The sequence below is a fragment of the Euprymna scolopes genome, chromosome 8 (genome assembly GCF_053919585.1).
Source record: "Euprymna scolopes isolate OS-2025 chromosome 8, ASM5391958v1, whole genome shotgun sequence".
Lineage (NCBI taxonomy): Eukaryota > Metazoa > Mollusca > Cephalopoda > Sepiida > Sepiolidae > Euprymna > Euprymna scolopes.
Window position 1 is genome coordinate 21575448 of NC_136489.1, and position 23184 is coordinate 21598631.

Below are 23184 nucleotides of genomic sequence, written 5' to 3' on the forward strand. Positions count from 1 at the left end.
TATTAGCTGAAGGTGTTTAAAAGCCTTCGAACATTAAAAAGACGCCTATTTTTGTTTATTTTTTAGCTTAAACGAAATCCTAAAAACAAATTTTGGAAATGAAAAAAATCTGCAACTCCGAAAATGTCAGCAAAAACTGACGCACGAGTCAAACGTTCACAGACGCCCATCTCAATGTTATTCCATGGACCTCGATTATACCGGGTACCCGGTACTGGGTGCGCTGAAGACAATAAAGGTTGACCATAAAAATCATAACACTCCTCCCAATTCGACAGGTTAACTGGATGTAATTGGATAGCAATGCTAAACCTGGGCTGAGGATTGTCGAAGTAAAACGGAACAAAAATAACCTGGCTAACCAATCTTACTCAGAAAGGACTTTGTGTGAGATTTGCTGAAGACCAGAGAAGCAGATCATAGATACACGATGTCTCAACGCACACGATGTCGGATCATTACGTTGGCGTAAGTTATCACAAATTTTCTATCTACATATATACTAGCTGAGGAATCTGTATACGCTGGGTTATAAATGTTCGTTCTTATCCAGAATTTAAATAAATAAAAACAAAATACAGAAAATACAGAATAATCTTTATGATGCACGTACCCGTCACGGAACGAAGATGTCATATTCTAAAAATCACGTAAATTGATCAAGTAGTTTTACTTTTAACAAAGAAAATCAAGTTCTATGAAGAAGCAAAAAGAGACTATCTTGCGTGGCCAGCTTGAAAAAAATGGCAGATAACGCTACAATATAATGATCTTTCGAGATCAGTCTTATAAAGCTAACGATTTTATATTAATTGCTTAAAATCATTCAAAAAGTATTTAGTTTATAGAAAAATAAAACTACTTGACCAATTTACATGATTTTTTTAATATAACATTTTCGTTCTGTGGCAAGTACGTGAATTAAAAGATTTTTCTTTATTTTTGTCTTTATTTAGGTTGAACTGTGGATTTTTTACCTAAATTTAAATCAACTGTAAAACGTTATTTCTATTACATCACATTATAAATTTGTTGTTTTTTTTTGGGGGGGGGGATTTACTAGCATTAACTATTATATTGCTAACAACTCGTATTCCTGAAATTATAAGCTTTATGAAGCTTTTATAGAATAAGTTTGTTTGTTTGTTTTACAACATACCGACATTTTTTTTTTTTGTCATTACGTTTCTGACCTTTTATTTTGGGGGGGGGGATGAGGATTAATTATTTGCATTGCTTGGATTTTTCGGACTACTATTCTCATCTTTAATATTATTTTCACAACGTTTCGGCCGATGTAACATCCTATATTTTTCAGGAGTATCATGTCTAATACGTGAATCTTTCTGTAGAACTCAAGAATTTGCACGAGATATCGACCGTAACCCTTTATTTTATGCATGCGGTAGCATACTTTCGTTCAGTCAACCATAACTGGGTAGAAGTACTAAGTGATTCGCAATTGTTTTTTAGCGTCGCCAACATTCTAGAAAAGTGTAACTTTTTCAACTAAATTTGACCAACTTTATTCACTACGTCATGTTACATCGGAGGTTACATCGGCCGAAACGTTGTGAAAATAACACTTACGATGAGAACAGTAATCCGAAGAATCCAAATCATACGCATCTTTTGTGATCATTTAATACCGTAAGGCACTAATTATCAATTAGTAGACCACAACTTGCCATTTAACTCGTGAGGGATGATTTGTAATCTGGTAAAATGTACGAGGTGCCTTATTAAGTTTCCAGACTTTATTGTACAGTCATTTACAATTGTCATAGACTCTTGCAAATTCAGTATATTATTGCTATACATTTTTTATGAAATGACTGACCAATTTTTATGATTTAAGGTTCAAATGAACAGTTACAGCGAGAATTGAAATGCATCCTGATTATCACAGCTGATGAATTTCAAAAATGCAATCAGGACACTTTAGAAGAACGATATGCAATAAAATTCTGTTTTAAACTTGGAAGAAATGTTACAGAAACGTATGGAATGCTTCAGACTGCTTTTGGGCCATCTAGCATGAATCGAAGATCAGTTTTTTTTTTTTTGAGTGGCATAAAAGATTCAAGAAAGGCTGGAATTCTGTGAGGGGTGATGAGAGGTGTGAAAGGAGTAAGGAAGTCAAAACAGAAGAGTTGATTGGCCAAAAAAAAGATGATCATGAATAAGGACCGTCGTGTGTCTATAGAGACAATAAGTGCACAGTTTTGTTGTCAGTGTGGGAACTGTACACACAATTATTTGTGAAGATGTGGAAGATTTGTACGAAGTTTGTCTCAAGGGTGCTCTATTCTTGTCACAGACTATTTGACCAAGATAAACATCAAGACAGCTCCTAACTCTCTCTATAGTCTAGACTTTGCTCCCCGTGACTTTTGGTTATTCCCTAAGCTCAAGGAACCCCTTACATGCTGTCATTATGAGGCAATTGAGAAGATGAAAGAGGATGTGATGAGGGTCATTCACACACTAACACAAGAGGACTTCCATGGGGTTTTCCTGAAGTTGTTGGAACAGTATAACAAGTGCATTGCAACCGGAGGAGATTACTTCGAAGGGGGGGGGTAGAGTTTCATGTGTGTATCATCAATAAAAGTGCGCATACGGAAAAGGTCTGGAAACTTATTGAAGGCACTTTGTAAATATCTATTTCATCATGGCTGTCATATCTTAAATTGGAAATTGCGAACCGGTATTAATTGAAAAATTTCTCCCTATGATTTTAAACGGCATAGCTTTTAGCGGGATTTTTAATTTTGTTATTTATATATAAAAAAATAGTTTAGAATTTATGATTTGTTAATAATTGTTTGTTAATTTGTAATTTGATATAAATAAAACACTATATGTAAGCGTGTGTCTGTGTTTATCTGTGAAAAATTTTACCCGATAAACTCTTAAGCTACTGAACAGGAAATAGTAATAATACACCAAAGATAATTTACAACGAGTGAAATCTTTGTTTGGATGTATGAATAACGCGTATAGAAATATTAGGTTGACTAGAAAGTTTTTTCGGAATTTTTTATTTTGATTTAAAATTATGTATTTTCAAATAAGTTTTCCTTGTAATACCTTTACTTTATGTATCATTTTAAAGAGCACTTTTCACTCTATCTAATCGTTTAAATTACAATTGTTTTTAAATAATTATGCCTTCTTGTCAGAACGTTGAATACAAGATGGAAAAAAGCAAATTCGCACAATTTTCGTATTTTAATTCAAGCTAGGCCGAAAAGCTGCTGAAACATCTCGCAATATCAACGAAGCGTTTGTCCAGGAACTAATTCTGAACGCACAGCACATTGGTGGTAAATAAAATTTTATGGCGACGGCAAGAATATTGAAAATGATGAGCGTAGTGGTCGGCCATCGGATGTTGACAACGATCAATTAAGAGCCTTACTCCACCCACAACTGTTCAAGAACTTGTTTCTGAATTAGACGTAATGTATACGACGATTTTCAACCACTTGAGAAAGATTGGAAAGACAAAAACACTTGATAAATGCGCGCCTCGCGAATTGAATGACAACCAAAGGAAACGCCGTTATGAAGTGTCATCTTCCCTTCTTTTACGCAACAATAACGACCGGGTTGTGACTTGTGATGAAAAGTGAGTTCTTTACGACCATCGGCTACGCTCAGCTCAGTGATTAGATACCAACGAAACTCAACGACATTTCCCGAAACAAAAGTTGCACTAAAAGAAGGTCATGCTGACTGTTTGGTTGTCTGCGACCGGTCTCATCCATTAATTTTTTGAATGCTGGCGAAACCATTACGGTGGAGAAGTACTGTCAACAAATGGATGAAATGCATCAGAAACTTCGATAACAACACCCAACATTGGTCAATAGAAAAGGCCCAATTCTCCTCAACGACAATGCCTAACCGCACGTTGCTAAACCGACCCTGCAGAAGTTGAACGAATTGGGCAACGAAACTCTGCTTCATACTCTCCAGACCTACCGACTACAACTTTTTCAATCATCTCGACAACTTTCTGCGTGAGAAATGCTTCAAAAACCTAAGCGATATCCAGAACGCCTTCAGCGCCATCAGAACGCAAGATTTTTACGTTAATGGCATAATTACACTTGTTTTGTATTGGCAAAAGTATGTTGATTCTGAAGGTGCTAAATTTGATCAATATTTTTTTAAAGTCGATATGTTTATCTGAAATTAAAAGTTAAAAATCCGCAAAAACTTTCTTGTCAACCCAATATGTCGGCAAGTTGAAATGTAAAACGTTCATTTCTACTTGCCTACATATTTTTATTATATTTTCACGTGTGCAAATTCATTCATAGCTTAAAGTGTTTTAATTTTAAATCTTCATTTATCAATCTGTTGGTAGCTTGATCGGTAGGGACCGCAACTAGAGCGGTAAATATTTTGGTTTCAATTCTAGCTGATGGCACCCAGGTAATTTTTTATTAACTTTGGAAATCAGTAATATATCAGGTACAATATAATATTCAATAGAGAATTAGTTCTGTAATAATAAATATGAAACCTGCATAAATTAAAATATATTTAAGCGTTTTTCACGACCAGGCCACGCTAGGCGCCCCGCTAGTATAATTATGTTAGTTTACTAATTAATGAAATTGTTTAATAGATATTTTCGAAAAAAAAACATCCCAAAGAGAGTTTGACTTTATTTATTCATTTTTCTTTTACTAAAATCGCTCCAGAAAGGCGTGAAGTCAGTTGATGTAAGAAGCTAAAAATAAATATTATTTCAAAGTCAAAACTATAAATGTTATATGCATATATTCCGACTCAAAAAGCAGAAATCCTTCCTTTATTCAAAAGTCGTTCCAAAAGTAAAGTTTCTGATAGTCACTACCATTCTCAATCCACATTTGCCATGGATGCCAATGACACAGCTCTGCATCTGACGCACGTCCATGACAGGAGTTACTTTCTTAGAGTTTTTTACTGTCAACATGTCCAACAGAGAGATGAAATTTTTAGTTCATGAACGCATGTTCAGCCATCATAAGAATGCAATTTGCAATCTCCTCTGATCCATTTGGATGGAATAAAAATAAGAGGCATTACTTTTGGAAACCCCTAATATATATATATATATATATATATATATATATATATATATATATATATATATATATATATATACTTCATTTACTCACATAAAATTAATATACGAAAGTATAGATTTATGCGTAAACTTTAAGTATTTACTTCAAAAGTGCTCAATACGTAGGTAGAGCTAGTTATATATATATATATATATATATATATATATATATATATATATATATATATTGTACAAGAGAATCATCACTTATTAAGGCCTGGAGGTCACTCGATGATAAAGATTAATGAGTGTAAAGTGATCGGTGAGAAAACAGTAATAGGTATTGGTGAAAGGGTTAGAATTTTATTATTTAATGAGACGGCTAAAGAAGAGCTTGTTTACATTAACATGATGGCGACTATTTATATTTTTAGCTGAAAAAACGGGTATGCAGTACAATGTTCAACAAGCGGGCAGTTCTAGGAAAGAAGCTTTTTTTTTCATGGAATTTGTTTTAAGATTTAGGCAGATATAGAGAGTAGAGGAAATGATTAACAGTAGTTGTAGCTAGACGAGTGCGTACTGCGAAATTCTTGCAGAAGGTGGATCATATATTGAAGCTTAGTCGAGCACTTGCCATGAAAAAAACGATAGAGCAGAGACAAAGTCGCAACTTCCATTCTGTAAGAAAGTGGTTTCAGAGAGGAGGAAAAGGACATCACTTGAAACCGCTTTTGAATATGTCGAGACAGGAAATAGTACTTCATGCAGCTCTGAGCAGCATTTCCCCAGATGTGGAAACAGTACTCTATATTGTGATATATTTGACACTTGTACAGGTAGAGTATAGCGTCGGTAATGAAATATCTTCTGGATCGATAGAATGGTGCAACAATTTTTCCAAGGATTTTTGCAACAGATTTGATATAAGTCTTCCATTTCAGGTCAAGAGCGAATATCAGTCCCAGAAACTTGTCGGAACAGGGTACGTCTGCGAAACAAGAGCAATTCATTTCAGTTGAGACCAAGTGGGAATCAAAGCGTTGGTGATATATAGATAGAAGCTTAGTTTTGGTTGCATTAAAATTAACCAGCCACGTTTTGCTCATTGGTCGGAGAAGAGAGACTTTAAGAGGTCTTGGTTGTTGCTGCCTTTACAGTGTGTGTCAATCACATATATTGGACGAATGAACTTAGGATGCGATTTGGGAGATCATTGATGAAGATCAGGAAAAGAGTTGGGTCCATGATGAATCCCTGCGTTTTTTCGGTGTTTATTCTTTGAGCTCCAGACTTCTGCCCATCAACGACTACTCTTATACCTCACTAATCCTATGTGAAATTACAATCAGTAATTGTAATAGTAAGCTGTATATCTCGCAGGACGGAATAATAGATAATGAATTATTTTATTATAATAAAAAAAACTGCAGGCGACTAACTTTGTAATATAAAAAACATTACGCAGACAAATAACTTGTTAGAAAAAACAATGTAGTTTACCAATTTAATTGCACATTAGGAAAATGTATCTCAAGTACTACTAACTACATAGGCGTTGTCGACAAACACGTTGTCGCGAAGACTAACTGTCCACCTATCCGACTCGAGTTCGATATCGCAGCATTTGGAAAAACATGGCTGCCATCATTCTGAATTCCGAAGAATCATGGTTGAGAACACTAAGGTCTTGCAAACCGGAAATAATATTAATAAATTAAAATTGCTTGAGTCATTGTATATTAAAGAAGACTCAGATAAATAGTATTAATTACGAATACAGTCGAAATATTTTTAAATGCCTAGGGTAGTAAATTTTAAATTTTAAATATGTATATATGTATATAATAAAAAAAAATTGTCCGTCCACGTAACTCGTAATTAGCCACCACGTCACTGTGACTAAAAATATATATATAATTAAAAGATAATTTTTATAATGCAATATACCTGAGGATTATGGAAGTACTTCTCTCGAAAGCGCTCGCCAAATAAACATTGATCCAACCTAAACAATTTAGAGAAAAACACCAAAAACAGGGGATTGGAGAAAGTAAAAAATAAAATAGTGAAACAGAACAATTCCGTACTTTTTAATAACACTTGCCTCAATATATATATATATATATATATATGTATGTATGTATATATATATATATATATATATATATATATATATATATATATATATATATATATAGGGCGAAACTAACGTAACCTAACAATATATATTTATATATATAGGGCGAAACTAACGTAAATTGGCAATAACAGATGGAACATAAAATTTTTTGTTTACAAATTATTTACCTATAGAACGCATTTACATCCACATTATTTCTTATTATTTAAATATTACATTTATTCCGAGGTGCGCCATGTTCATCATCGTCGTAACCTATAGAGGAAGTAGGTAGGTTTTCACCACGTCTCCACAAGTCCTCTTACGCCCCAATTCTACACTGTGTACATTTATACAAAGGTTATAGATACTGTGGTTACACCATTCTTAACATTCGTAAACTTATAGCTCAACTATTAAATTCCCGTTGGTCTATTCGAAAAATAAAAACTTCTCCCTTACAACAATCCTATCCTTATTGATCATACTCATATCTTATTCAAGAATACAATCCTAAACACTAAAACGAACATTCAATCAAGCCGTTATCTAATATGGCGTCTCTCGATAGAGGAGGCCAGATTTTTACATTAAATAAAGTGATTACTGCGCCGCTACGAAGTTATTTACTTCTTAATCCCGGTCCCTTTCCATCCCCCCTCTCTCTCTCTCTCTCTCTCTCTCTTTCTCTCTCTCTCTTTCTCTAAATGTCATTAAAGTAAGATAGAAAAAGTGAAAGAGGTAGAGATTGAAAAACAGAACCGAAGCGAAAGAAACAGAGTGAGAGAGAGAGATAAACAGAGAGATACAGAGCGAGATTAAATCATCGTATCGGCAGAGAGAGAGACAGACAGACAGAGACAGATATATAGACAGAGAGAGACAGAAAGATACAAAGAGAGACAGAGAAAGACATTAAATCATCGTATCGGCAGAAAGGGACAGAGAAGCTACATTTGTATTTATTATTATATACATTTTTGATTGCATTTTTTTTTTTTTTGTCTTACGGTGATATCTAAAATTATTGAAAACAAGTATTGAAGTTAATACAAAAAACATAATAACTGATAAATACACGAAAGAATCGAAACGAGAGAAATAGATAGAGAGAGAGAGATTAAAATCGTCGTATCGGCAGAAAGCACAAATTTTGATAACTTAAAATTTTAAGAAGAGGAGAGGATCACTTTTCTATATAACTTTATCGTAAAATGTGTATCCACTTTTTGGCCACCTAGCGTTCAACAAGACATGTCACACCTACCATTTTTTTTTTAAGTCTGGTGATTGAAGGAGGGGGAAGACAGCAAAACATGACAATTTTTTCATTTTTTTTTTTTTTTTTGCGACGGGTAGGGGGGAGTTTTACATTTAAAACATAAAATATTGATAAATTTAATTAATTCTTTTTGGGCGAAAGGGGGTCCGGCATTAATTTTTTTTTAGACCATTCTGTACTTTCAGCTAACAATTTCATAAACAAAACTAACCCCAAAATGTGGCAAATTAAATTGGGGGGAGATTACATTAAAAACATAAAATAACGAAATATATCTTTTATTTATTTTTTTTTTTTAAGTTTTGGTAAATTTGGCCTGGTAGAACAACATACAACCTATCTTCAAAAAGTTGCTTTCATGAGGAGTTGAGGGCATCTATTCCGAAAGCCGTTTGTAACATGAGGAGGTTGGGGGTTGGGGAGCAGCAGTAGCAGCAACAACAACAACAACCACGGTACTATAATTTTTATCGAGGGGGGGCGCTTTTACCGGGCGACGCTGGTTAGCGGGTACTGCTAGGGTATATATATATATATATATATAATAAAATTATAGTACCGTGGTTGTTGTTGTTGTTGTTGCTGCTACTGCTGCTCCCCAACCCCCAACCTCCTCATGTTACATATATATATATATATATATATATATATATATATATATATATATATATATATATATATAAACTCTGTTGATCTTGCTTGTTTGTTTATTATCTGTTTATTATCTTGATGATAACAGATATTAAATCAGAGAGAGGGGATAGGAAGATATCCTTTATCTTGTCAACTTGTGAACTGAATTATAATGGGTCGTAACTCAGTAATCAGTAAAATATCTAACAAGAGACGGGAGTAAAGAGAGGAGCAGAGTGTCAAAAGACACGTCTGCTACTGATTAAAATCTCACCAGCTACGAGGCAGAAAATGAAATAAAGAAAGAGAAAGGGGCTTGCCCATCACGTGGTTTGAGCAACTTCAGCTTGGTCTAGCGAAGAGAGTGAAGAAGAATTAGAAAGAGAGAGAAAATTAGATAAATAGTTTTCACTGAGTAAAGTACGCCAAAATACATGTCTTATCTTGTTCAAGTCTCGTCAACTATACGAATACCAGGGTCCGACCAGAAGCCAGTGATCTGCGTAACTTTCGTCCGTTCCTTTCTTTGCAGCTTTCGTAAATATGATATCCTTCTTCTTCTTCTTCTTCTTCTTCTTCTTCTTCTTCTTCTTCTTCTTCTTCTTCTTCTTCGTAACAAATGATGTGTGTCTGCTTTCATCTTTCTTTCCGCAACAGCACTATAACAGTTGCATCACATCACAGTAAAAATATCATATATTTGTTTTAAGGTCTACTCCATTAGCGTGTTTTAAGGTCTACTACAAATTTTCGACGCGTCTCGTCGCGGACATTTTATTTCTGGCACATTGATAGTGAAAAGCTAGCAGACTATAAAGGTTTTGTTTCTTGTTTTACTCTTTGTTGTTAGCAGCACTATATTAATAACCGCACCTGCCGAGTTATCATTTTCATTCTTTTAGCGACAGCAGTAGTACGTCAGCTTGTTGCTATGCAGAGGAGTGTATAACGAGCGTATATATGTGTGTTGTCTTGAATTAGACTCTTTATCTTGTTAGTGTTTCGTCTATTTAATGTGGATGACGTCTTCCAATGATTTATCATCTGGTGTATAAATGTTTCTCTCGTTGACATGTGTATAATGGTTATCTGTATGTGTCGACATACGAAGCAGTTCATAGACAGCAGGGCGGATAAACAGCTTTTACATTTGTGCTGAACAAAGAACGGCATATCTTGAATCGCAACCATTTTCGTCTGTTTCGATGTGCTCCTGAAATGTTGCCATGTCTCTCGCGAAAGGCATGAGCACTCAAGTTGTTTCAAATATACATTTATTAGGGTTGCGAGTTATTGGTTCCATGACTGCCATCATCTGTCTCAACTACATAACTCCCAGTTACATATTATTCAATCTAACTCTACTTTCTATGTGTAATCTAAAACTCACTTCCTTTTCTGGCGTCATTCTCTACGTAGCATAATAACACATCACCTGTTGTTTCTAAAATGTATTTTCTTTGTTCTTAATTCCTAAAACTGACCTATACATTCTTAATGAAAATATATCTATCAGAATGACATTCCATCCATCAAGTTACATTCCTGAAAACTAATTTATTTAAATATTTCAACTGTAAATATTTATTTCACTTTGATAACATTCCTTTTAACATTTTACTTTTTCAAATCATAATAATCGACTATTTTAGTTTCCGATGTTTTCGGTAGACTAACAACATAACATCGTCTCTTCCTTTTTATGTTTTCGGTAGACTAACAACATAACATCGTCTCTTCCTTTTTATGTAGCAGCGCTGTAATAGTTGTGTCTCGTCGTAGTCATGATAACAGCAATATTAGTTTTTAGGATTGCATTTTTTATCTATTTATTATATATATTTCATGTCTTTTAGCATACTATACATTGTACAGCAATATTACATATCTTATGACATCCCTCTGGGTAGAAAGGTTCTGCGAAAACACGTATCATAGATAAAATCCAAGAGGCAGAATTCTCTTTTCACACAGCCTCGCCCCCCCCCACATCCCGATTCCTGTTTTTGAGTCATTTTCTTGAAGACATTCGCTGAATTCCTAACTTCAATTACCAGTGTAAATTTCCTTATTTAAGTAATCTAATTTCAAACTGGAAATTTCCTTTTTCGTGTACGTTTCTATGTAAACAATACATCCAATGTTCAATGTTCCTAAAACAGTAAAAAAAAACAAACAGAACTTTCGTGAACAAAGTTTCTTTCCTAGTGGAACAAGATAACATGACTTCCAACTGACTACAGCATACTCGTCTTCAAATCTAATATAAACAGATACTTGTTGTGTTGTAATCAATTCCTTTTGAGTAATTTATTGCCCATCATTGGTTCCGCCTTTGTTCTTCAGCTATTTGACCTTATCTGGTTTCAAACCGTCCGACCGATTAGGTATCAGCACAGCAGGACCGGATATGGTCCTGCTTGTCTCTTTCTTCTTTCAGCAGCACTGTAATAGTTGTCTCATCGTAGTAATGATAATTTCTCGTTTTGTTTCTTCCGTTATTGTATTTCAGCTATTTGATGTGTTACCTTGCTTGGTTCCAAATCGCCCGACCCAATCAAATATCGCCACAACAGAAAATATGGGCCAATAGCTCAATCACTGCGGCTGCTGCTCAGCTACACAATCGACATTCCGTTTTTCTTAACGACAAGGTAAAAACTGACCTCCGACGACGCATCACTGCTGACGTGGTCCGACTGGCCGACCAAGGCGCCCGTGAAGTCCTCGCTAGAAAAACGCAAGATGATCGCTTCTTTTTCGAACTCGGTAGGTATGACAAATTATTTTGAATTTTTGTTTTTATTTTGACATACTGAGTTAGTTACTTATTTATTTTCATTCTAATACTAAAAAATTAAAATAGCATAAATTTTATTATATAAATATCTGATAGGTTCAGAAAAGGTCGTAAGCCAAAATGTACATAAATTTATTCAGTATTTTCATTCTTAAAAAAATCAAATCCTCATGTAAATTTTGGAAGCCATTCTGGACATGGAGAAGGAGATTTGTTAACTCTTTTCTTGTGACTTGTCGATCCTTGCTTTGATGTGGTTGGTTCTTCTCGTCGAGATTCCTCAGTTCTTCTTTGGTCCAACCTGGTCCATAGTATTCCTTTCCAATTTTTTTTTATTTCTGTTTTATTGATGTGTTCGTCTTTTTTCTTTCTGACACCCTTTCTGTTCCTCTGGAGGTATTCCACGATTATGAAGGGAATCATAAATTTGTTCCCTCAGTTGTGCTGTTAGTATTTTTCACATTATAGGTAAACATGTTACTAGGGATTTTTTTCTTTTTCCGGGTCTTTTTGCACCAGTATGGTTCTACTTCTAATTATTCTGGAACGTCTGCTTCGTAAATACATCTTTTCAGGTTCTGAATTAGTCTTTCTTGTAGTGAATCTTTAAAACTAGTACGCATTATTCCGTCGTGACCTGATTCTCTCCAGTTTGCCATTTTTCGGAGGGTTGTCTTGGGTGTGTCCTTGCTGATTTCTTTCTTTTCCTTTCTTAGAATTTTCATTCATATCTTTCAGCCATCCAGCATCTCTATTATGATCCTGTCACTCTTCCCATGTCTGGGTCTGCTTGTTGTGTTTATGTTTTTCCTTCGTTCACATTCGGATTGACTATCACTGTTTTCGAAGGTCCTGTTTTGTTTACACCGTTCAGATTTCTATCCGTATAATCTTAATCTCACTTTTTTGGCTGCTATTTTTTTATTCGATTCTTCCTGTTTCTTGTTGAGCCTCTCCCCGTTGATTGCATTTCTACTTTTCCATCCTCCACTAATCGTTTTCATTTTGTTTATCGCTTGGACTTCTTTTTTAGTTTGCTGATCTCTGTTTCCAGCATCATTTCCCATCCAGGTTTTGTGGGTCTATTTTTTCCTCATCTTTTTTCTACTTTAAACTTAATACTTCATTACTGTCTTAATTTTTTAAGTTTGTAATGGTATCTGTTGGGATGTATGGGAGAAGCTTGTTTACGTTCTTTGCTTCAGTTTTTAATTTCTTTCACTCTTGGTTCCTTAAGGATGGGAACTTTCTTTTTCATTCATAAGTTGCCTACTTCAGCTACTTCGTTCTGGTTAAATTCTGTTGTTTCATAGATCTCAGTCTCCATGTTTCTTTTGTCCGAGTTTTGCAGATGTTCTACAGATGTTTTTATGCGTAGAGTTCTAGCGAGGGGTGTTTCTTGGTCTGTTCCATAATTCGTCGTTTGTTGTGTTTCACATATTTCTAGATTGGAAAGCCATCCTCTCTTGAGGATAAGTTTCGCTTGGTCTGCAATTCTTTGTTCTGGTATATGGTAGTCACTGGACATGTCCAACAATTCTTTCATCCGTTTGAGATATCCTCGGTTTTTGCAATGGCTTCTATAATAACATTCAGTTACCAGTTTATTCTCTTTTGTTATCCATTTCTTCCTTCGTGTTTTTAGCCGATATTGGTTACTTTGGTTCTGAATACTTCTAGTTCTGTCTGTATTATTTTGGTGCCTGAAATTAGAGGGGATACTTACGTGTTCTTTGTTGGTGACATTGTTGTTTCTGGAATTAGAAGAACAAATATTTTCAGGATGCAACCGAGCCCCCATGCTGGTCACTGAGGGAGCACTTGCCATTCATGACACTCAGATCTTTCGTCTGGGTCCAATTATTTGTATTCATTAGGAGTTTTCACATCAAAGATTTTCTCTGCCAATAAACTTTGATTATTATTATTATTATTATTTGTTGCTGGTGTTGTTGTTGTTGTTGTTGTTGTTGTTGTTGTTGTTGTTGTAACAGTAGTAATGTTACTAGATAACATTACTACTACTACAACAATAAAAACTATAGTTATAGTATTTTTAATTATTAGTAGTAATAGTTTTATTATTATTATTATTATTATTATCATCATATAACTTTTCACAGGTGTTGATGCAACTCGTCGAAATACAGCCATCTTCATGCATAACCTCTTCATATCTAAAAATCCCTCAGTAACTGATGAGTTAAAGGATTCAGGAGTTTTAGCCGTCACGGCTACCGAGGAACTTTCCAAGCGGTAAGTGCACCATTTTCAGTGCAAAAAAAAAGTAGTACAAGAGCATTTTTAGGAGAGAGACATCTTTTATCAAAGTTCGAAAGCCACTCAAGAATTAGATTTAATGGCTGTCAAATAGTTGGTGAGAAAACATCGTAATGATCGTTAGTGGTGAAAATCGGGTAGAATTCGATTATTTAAGGGTCGGTTTAACAAGAACTTGTTTACAATAGACTTGAAAACGACCATGTTGTAGTAAGTGGGAAAGTTGCCCCGTGGTATAGAGTTCCACGGGCGAGCAGTTCAGGGAAAGAAACTTTGTTCATGGAATTTGCGTCTAGTTTTAGAAATGCTGACCGACTTTTTATTTTACAGACAGTGCTCAACTCTGAAAAATTTACTTCTTTAAGGGGCGAAAATAATTATAATTACAAATAATCATTTTTATACTGGTTGAGGAATCACAAAAAATGTGCGTATTTTCCAATGCCAAAAACGATTTTTTTCATTGTTTTTTTTTATTTATTTGATTTTGTTTAAAGCAAAATCTTCCACTGCTAGTAGTAATGATAAAATAATACATATTGATTGGTCTTAAATGAACAATAAAACTAAAATCTATAACTTCCCCCCCACAAGTGTACTTTTGCGTTTGAGAAAATGCCTGCATACTTAACATGCGTTTTTTACGGTAATTGGAAATAAACAACGACTCTATTGTTCAATATTTAAAGATTTATAAATCGGAATCGGAAATTGTATCAGAATCGGGAAATTTAGTATGGAATTGGTAATTGTATCAGAATCGGAATCGTCTCCTGTGCTAGCTATATATACTGAGCATTGCCAGTTCGAAATATATTGGAATCGTCTCCTGTGCTAGCTATATATACTGAGCATTGCCAGTTCGAAATATATTGGAATCGTCTCGTGTGCTAGCTATATATACTGAGCATTGCCAGTTCGAAATATATTGGAATCGTCTCCTGTGCTAGCTATATATACTGAGCATTGCCAGTTCGAAATATATTGGAATCGTCTCCTGTGCTAGCTATATATACTGAGCATTGCCAGTTCGAAATATATTGGAATCGTCTCCTGTGCTAGCTATATATACTGAGCATTGCCAGTTCGAAATATATTGGAATCGTCTCGTGTGCTAGCTATATATACTGAGCATTGCCAGTTCGAAATATATTGGAATCGTCTCGTGTGCTAGCTATATATACTGAGCATTGCCAGTTCGAAATATATTGGAATCGTCTCGTGTGCTAGCTATATATACTGAGCATTGCCAGTTCGAAATATATTGGAATCGTCTCGTGTGCTAGCTATATATACTGAGCATTGCCAGTTCGAAATATATTGGAATCGTCTCGTGTGCTAGCTATATATACTGAGCATTGCCAGTTCGAAATATATTGGAATCATCTCGTGTGCTAGCTATATATACTGAGCATTGCCAGTTCGAAATATATTGGAATCGTCTCGTGTGCTAGCTATATATACTGAGCATTGCCAGTTCGAAATATATTGGAATCATCTCGTGTGCTAGCTATATATACTGAGCATTGCCAGTTCGAAATATATTGGAATCGTCTCCTGTGCTAGCTATATATACTGAGCATTGCCAGTTCGAAATATATTGGAATCGTCTCCTGTGCTAGCTATATATACTGAGCATTGCCAGTTCGAAATATATTGGAATCATCTCGTGTGCTAGCTATATATACTGAGCATTGCCAGTTCGAAATATATTGGAATCGTCTCGTGTGCTAGCTATATATACTGAGCATTGCCAGTTCGAAATATATTGGAATCATCTCGTGTGCTAGCTATATATACTGAGCATTGCCAGTTCGAAATATATTGGAATCATCTCGTGTGCTAGCTATATATACTGAGCATTGCCAGTTCGAAATATATTGGAATCGTCTCGTGTGCTAGCTATATATACTGAGCATTGCCAGTTCGAAATATATTGGAATCATCTCGTGTGCTAGCTATATATACTGAGCATTGCCAGTTCGAAATATATTGGAATCATCTCGTGTGCTAGCTATATATACTGAGCATTGCCAGTTCGAAATATATTGGAATCGTCTCGTGTGCTAGCTATATTTACTGAGCATTGCCAGCTCGAAATATATTGGAATCATCTCGTGTGCTAGCTATATATACTGAGCATTGCCAGCTCGAAATATATTGGAATCATCTCGTGTGCTAGCTATATATACTGAGCATTGCCAGTTCGAAATATATTGGAATCGTCTCGTGTGCTAGCTATATATACTGAGCATTGCCAGTTCGAAATATATTGGAATCATCTCGTGTGCTAGCTATATATACTGAGCATTGCCAGTTCGAAATATATTGGAATCATCTCGTGTGCTAGCTATATATACTGAGCATTGCCAGTTCGAAATATATTGGAATCGTCTCGTGTGCTAGCTATATATACTGAGCATTGCCAGTTCGAAATATATTGGAATCGTCTCGTGTGCTAGCTATATATACTGAGCATTGCCAGTTCGAAATATATTGGAATCATCTCGTGTGCTAGCTATATATACTGAGCATTGCCAGCTCGAAATATATTGGAATCATCTCGTGTGCTAGCTATATATACTGAGCATTGCCAGTTCGAAATATATTGGAATCATCTCGTGTGCTAGCTATATATACTGAGCATTGCCAGTTCGAAATATATTGGAATCGTCTCGTGTGCTAGCTATATATACTGAGCATTGCCAGCTCGAAATATATTGGAATCATCTCGTGTGCTAGCTATATATACTGAGCATTGCCAGTTCGAAATATATTGGAATCGTCTCGTGTGCTAGCTATATATACTGAGCATTGCCAGTTCGAAATATATTGGAATCATCTCGTGTGCTAGCTATATATACTGAGCATTGCCAGTTCGAAATATATTGGAATCATCTCGTGTGCTAGCTATATATACTGAGCATTGCCAGTTCGAAATATATTGCTGAGCATAGGCTTAGTCACTTTTTACAGTACACCGAATATCCTAACGATTTTCTTGAAAGTTGCTCACATGTTGGATTTATAAAAGCATAAAACATGTCCATCTTCATAGATTCTTTTATTTTTTGGAATCCTTTGAGATGAGGCTTCATAATTTGTGCCTTGATTTCCTGTCGACTGTTATCCTCATCTTCTTAGTTATTATTGTTTCACCACGTTTCGGCCAACTATTCCTCTGAGCATTGTCTGAAGATAGCAGTCTCAATCACACCCAAAGCAGACCAAAGGATTAGGTGGTCAAAATGTGATAAGACAATAACAACTATGGAAGGCAGTAATTAATGAGAATACAGTTACAAGACTCGACATTCCTATTCCGTCGTGGTTAACCACCTGAAGAAAATCAGAGAAACAGTTGGCCGAAATGTGGTGAAACAACAACTATGAAGATGGGGATAAAAGTCTCAAAAAAAAAATCAATACATATTCATCTTCATCTTTGAAATTGAAACGAGAAATAACTCTCATAGCGTAAAAGGTTAACAAATCATATAGCCTCAATAAATAAAGCCTGCTTCTATTTTTAAATGCAACTGATGTTGATTAATAATTAAAAGCACATTAAATATAAATTAAATTAAACATAAAATAAATTAATCAAATTTGAATATTCTCTACCTATATAAGAGCCATGTAAGTCCAAGGATGGGGCACTGTTGCCACATCTGGGTAGGAGCTGCTAGAAAGAACTTATTCTGCCTTGATAGAGTTCAAAATAGCCTTCATTGCCTAGTAGGGGATACCCTTTTCTTTTCCCTGTAACCTCTTTCTCACAGAAGAGATTTTGTGAGTCTATCTCTGATTTATCGTTATTTTCATGGCAAACGTTCGTCTGAGCTCCAATCTATGGTCCCCCCTCGCTAAACTTTCACAAGAAACACTCGTCTAGTTGAAAACACTATCAATAATTTCCCCCACTCTTTATCTGTGCCTAAACCTAAACGTATATCCCATGAACAAAGTTTCTTTCTTAGGACTGCACGCCTGTGGAACTGTCTTCCGTTTTTCTGCTTTCCAGCTGACTTCTATATGGTTGTCTTCAAGTCCAAGATGGGTATGTGAAATAGCATATATATGTGTGTGTGTGTGTGTGTGTGTGTGTGTGTGTGTGTGTGTGTGTGTGTGTGTGTGTGTGTGTGTGTGTGTGTGTATTTCAATACTGCCGTATAGGATTTAATTTACATAAAATTCATTGTTACTTTGTTTTATTACGAAAGAGCATGTTAAAACTAAATCGTTTTCGTGGCTTACTTCATTTTTATATGTTGATGTGGAAAATTTTTTTTAGTAAGAGGCTTATAAAAATGTATTTTAATAGTGAATAAGTTTGAAATCTCTGAAACGTGCGTACATAATGAATGTGTGAGATCACGTCTTTTCGAAAGTGGATTTGAATATTTGAAATTCTATTGAATATGTTTTCAATATATGAGGAGCGTTCCAAAAGTAATGCGTCCTATTTTTTAATTCCGCCCAGATAGATCAGAGGAGATTGAAAATTGCCTTATTATGATTACTGAAAGTTTCATCTCTCTGTTGCAAAGATTGACGGTATGAGACTCTAAGAAAGCAATATCTGGCTATGGAAGAAGAGATGCGTCAATGAATTCCTTGCAAAAGTGCACTGAGCATGGTAGTGACTATATAGAAAAACAAATTCTGGAGTTAAGTTAAAAGACTTTTGAAACGACCCTCGTATTAAATTTTACCATAAAGCAAAAAGAGCTATCCAGCTATTCGTTTTTAACTATTCCCCCATCCAAACAATTCACAAATATAATTTATATTGATTATGCACTGTAGATTGATTATAGCAACAATAAATTTGGTCTGGCTGTGTCAACGATTTCCTATTTAAGCATTGAAAGTTTTGCTAACAAAATAAAATATCCGGTCGGATATAGTGTGTAATCTATGAAATCGATTTGAATAGAAAAATGTTTTCTTTTAAATAACGCAGACAAAAGTTTCCTAAATGTACTTGCTAGTCAAAAAGAAATGGTGATTTTATAAGTCATAGCTAATTTCAATCAACACACCGTCCCGGGTAGATTGCCAAAGTTAAATGGCGTTCAGTCTGGTCAGTACTAAAATTGGTTTCCAGATGTTGTATATGCTCTGAAACCTGGAAATAGGTGGCCACCGCCAGACTATTCTTGACTAAGGCATTCAGCATACTATAATAATGCAGCTCCATCAAAACCACAGAGGATTAAGGGACTCTGGGAAGATAACTTCGAAAAAAATCGCCAGATTGATTTTTTTATGTGAGATTACATGTTACTTTTATAACCAATCAAAAGTAAGAAAGATGAATCGCTGTATTAAGATGCACACAAGAAATAATATTTCTTTTTGATGGGTCACATAATGCACATTGTCCCAAATGATTTTTATGACCCAACTGGGAATGTATATAAACAGAAGAGTTGGAAATAAGTCATACACAATCCACTATGACGATGCAATTCTTGCATCTGCGTACCTAGAAATCCTTTAATACTGCCTTCTTATAATTTTTAGATTCCAAGGCATTCAAACAATGGAATTACTGTCACTGATAACTCATACGCATATAACAAAAAAAAGTTGAATATTGAATGCAGCAGCAAATCCTGGGAACATATACCAGAAAGAACAGTTGGAAATAACTTATGCACCACCCACTTATAACTATGCCATTCCTACAGCTATTCAACAAGAAAACCTTACATGGTGATCTAGATCAAAAAGAAGAAAGAAGCAACTTTAGTGGAAGTTAGTGTCCATAACGATGCTGAGTTAAACAGTAAAATTGGAAGTTTAGAAAGATCTCATGATTTCAAAAATTACAAATAAACCCGCTAAACCAATTACACTTAAAAAAAACTGTTCCAATTTTACAATGATATCTTGGCTGGAATGTCTGATATAGCTGGTCTGGCTAGAATAAAATGATAAGAAAAACTGAAAAAAAAGTCAATTACTTCAATTACTATCTAATATTTTATATGTTTCTTGAATAAAATATGCTTATTTGAACAAATGTTATTCTCTTCTTTTGCTGTTTCCAGTTTAGGTTTGAGTAAAAAGGAGTTGGGTGTCCTGTCGCAACTGAGTGATATTCCTCAACCTGAATTTCCTTGTCCGTTCCGTATTCCCCGCTGTAACCCTGGAGCCAAATACCGTAAAGCTGACGGGTCTTGTAATAACTTGCAGAACCCGATTTGGGGAAAGTCTGGCACTCCCCTGCAACGATTCCTTTCACCTTTTTATGACGATGGTAATAAAATTACCCTCTCTTTCTCTCTCCCTCTCTTTCTTTCTCTCTCTCTCTCTCTCTCCATATATATATATATATATATATATATATATATATATATATATATATATATACTAGCCAGCTGTCCGGAGTTGCCCGGGAAATGTTCCCCCCATACTACGTCATAAGTGACCCCATAACAATGTCATATATGATGTCGTCTGACATGATGTACCTATTTACTATGCCTCCCCACGGGACAGAGTTAGACACCAGGGTCGTTTTTTTAACGTGGAGAAAAGGTACAAAAATAAAAATTGTCTCAGTCGTGAAGGATTTCTCCTCCACCGAAAGAGAACAAGAAATAGACGTCATAACATATCTATTATATATGCTTACGTCATTGTGAACAAACACACACAGGAATACGGATTTATTGCAATATATATATATATATATATATATATATATATACATATGAGTGCAACGTCTTGTCAGACGAGTGCCACTCCCTCAGACATTTAAAATCCATGAGCCCAAATGCCTGAGGGAGTATCTATACAAAGATGATGTTACAGAGTCTTAGCTTTGTACGACAGCTAAGTCTCTCTCTCGGTTCAAAATGTTGAGATCCAGCAACAAGCAAGAGCAAGATAGCCAGCAACAAATTAAACTGCAGACCAGCTTAATGCGGGTACTGGTCTCCCGCTTTATGGTTTTTTAAATCAGAGAGACCTTTCTAGAAGAAGCATATATATATATATATATATATATATATATATATATATATATATATATATATTAGTGTTGATCTTTTTTTTATCTTGATAAGTTTTGTTTTGTTAAAGGTTTAGTTTTTGATTATATTAGGTTGGTGCAAAAATAATGTCGTTTTTTGACGTTCAACTTCAAAAGATCATGACTCCTTTTATAATAAACTTTATAATTCGAAATAAAAACCATTAGGATCGACACATTTTTGCCAACGAGAAACAATGTTATTTATCTAATTAGCATAGAAATCCGGAGTTCTGGAAGTCATTGAAAGCCGATTCGGCATCATTTCGGCTTTTGAATCATTTTTCGCGCAGGAAGTTGTTGAGATGCTTGAAAAAATGATAATCGGTGGGCGAGAGGTCTGGTGAATATGGCGAATGAGACAAAGTCTCGTAGCCCAATTCGTTCAGTTTCTGAAGGGTCAATTGAGCAGCATTCGGGCTAGCGTTGTCATGAAGGAGAATTGGTCCCTTCATATTAACAAATCTTGGGCACATACGTTGGAGCTTCTGGTGCATTTTGTCAATTTATCGGCGGTACTTCTCCGCCGTAATCGTTTCGCTCGGATTCAAGAAGCTGTGATAGTTTAGACCGGCCGCACACCACAAAACAGTCACCATAACCTTTATTTTGTGTAATTTCGGCTTCGGGAAGTGTTGTGGAGGTTTTCGGCAACCAACCACTGTGTCGAACATCGTCGGTTGTCGTAGAAGATCCACTTTTCATCACACGTCACAATCCGCTCGAGAAATGGGTTGTTTTTGCTGCGCAGAAGGGGCGTAGATGACACTTCAAAATGACGATTTTTTTATTATCGTTTAATTCATGCGGCACCAATTTATCCAACTTTTTTACTTCTCTATTTGATTTAAATAGCGAACGACTGTTAAATGGTTGACCTCGAGTCCAACAGAAACTTCTCGTGTGTTTTTGCGAGGATCGGCTTGAATTAAGGCTTTCAAATGTTCGTTATCAACCGCAGATGGATGTCCGCGACCGTCTTCATCTTCGAGGCTCTCGTCACCATTGCAAAATTTCTTGAATCACCGTTGTGCCACATGTTCATTAGTGATTCCTGGGCCAAACGCATCATTAATATCACGAATTGGAACAAGAAAATCGTGCGGATTTGAATTTTGTCCATGCTGTCGAAAAGCCTTTAAAAAAATGAATTAAGAGATTGAGAATGGTAAAAAATAACTCGATTCAATAAAAAACGCGCTTCAAGATGATATATAACATGGCTATATATATATTAATGAATTAATTTAGAAATCATATGTAAATGTAACATATGTGAGAAACCTAATACATGTATATATTACAATAAAGCTACACAGAGGCTTCTGCGTTTAATCTCCGTAGGGAATCATCAGCCTAAATGAATGTATGGAATTAATGTTACTGGCTTTTTTATATACGTATGGTGGTATTTTAATTATCTAGCTAAATGTACATATATATATATATATATATATATATATATATATATATATATATATATATAAAGCTGAATGTGTGTGTGTGTGTGTGTGTGTCTGGTCACGAATAGACTCCTATATGGTTGACTATTTTAAAAACCTGATTATATATAATGATAGAAAATGTATCGAGACGCAGGAATAGGTATGTTTGATCTGGCAGAACGGTGGTTCATTAAAACTGGGGGGGGGGGCTGCGTTCGCCCCTGGTTCACAAAGTATGGAAATAAAAAAATTTAAAATTAAAGAAAAACGTTTACAAGTGTTTTTGATATAGATGTTCATTAGAATACTTTGATAAGTATGTTTTAACTTAAATAGGGATGGTATAATAAAATTGTGGGGTCTGCGTTAGCGCCTGTACTCCATGGAAATATGGCACAAACTTTAACAAAGACTTTTCATATCTATCTGCGTAAGTATACTTTGATAATTATGTTTCAGTTTGAAGAAATATGGTATAATAAAATTATGGGGTGTTCGTTCGCACCTGA

The 23184-nt window shown here is 35.1% G+C and overlaps 1 protein-coding gene across 1 annotated transcript in view; it reads left to right on the forward strand.

Moving 5' to 3' along the window:
- The first annotated feature begins 208 nt into the window (after positions 1 to 208).
- The window catches only part of LOC145283500 (salivary peroxidase/catechol oxidase-like), a 94248-nt gene continuing 71272 nt past the window's right edge, over positions 209 to 23184 (forward strand). Inside the window, exons 1-4 of the mRNA XM_080132325.1 lie at positions 209 to 468; positions 11618 to 11874; positions 14029 to 14161; positions 20245 to 20453. Coding sequence (XP_079988451.1) covers positions 431 to 468; positions 11618 to 11874; positions 14029 to 14161; positions 20245 to 20453 — 637 coding nt within the window. The 5' untranslated portion in view covers positions 209 to 430. The remainder of the gene's footprint in view (positions 469 to 11617; positions 11875 to 14028; positions 14162 to 20244; positions 20454 to 23184) is intronic.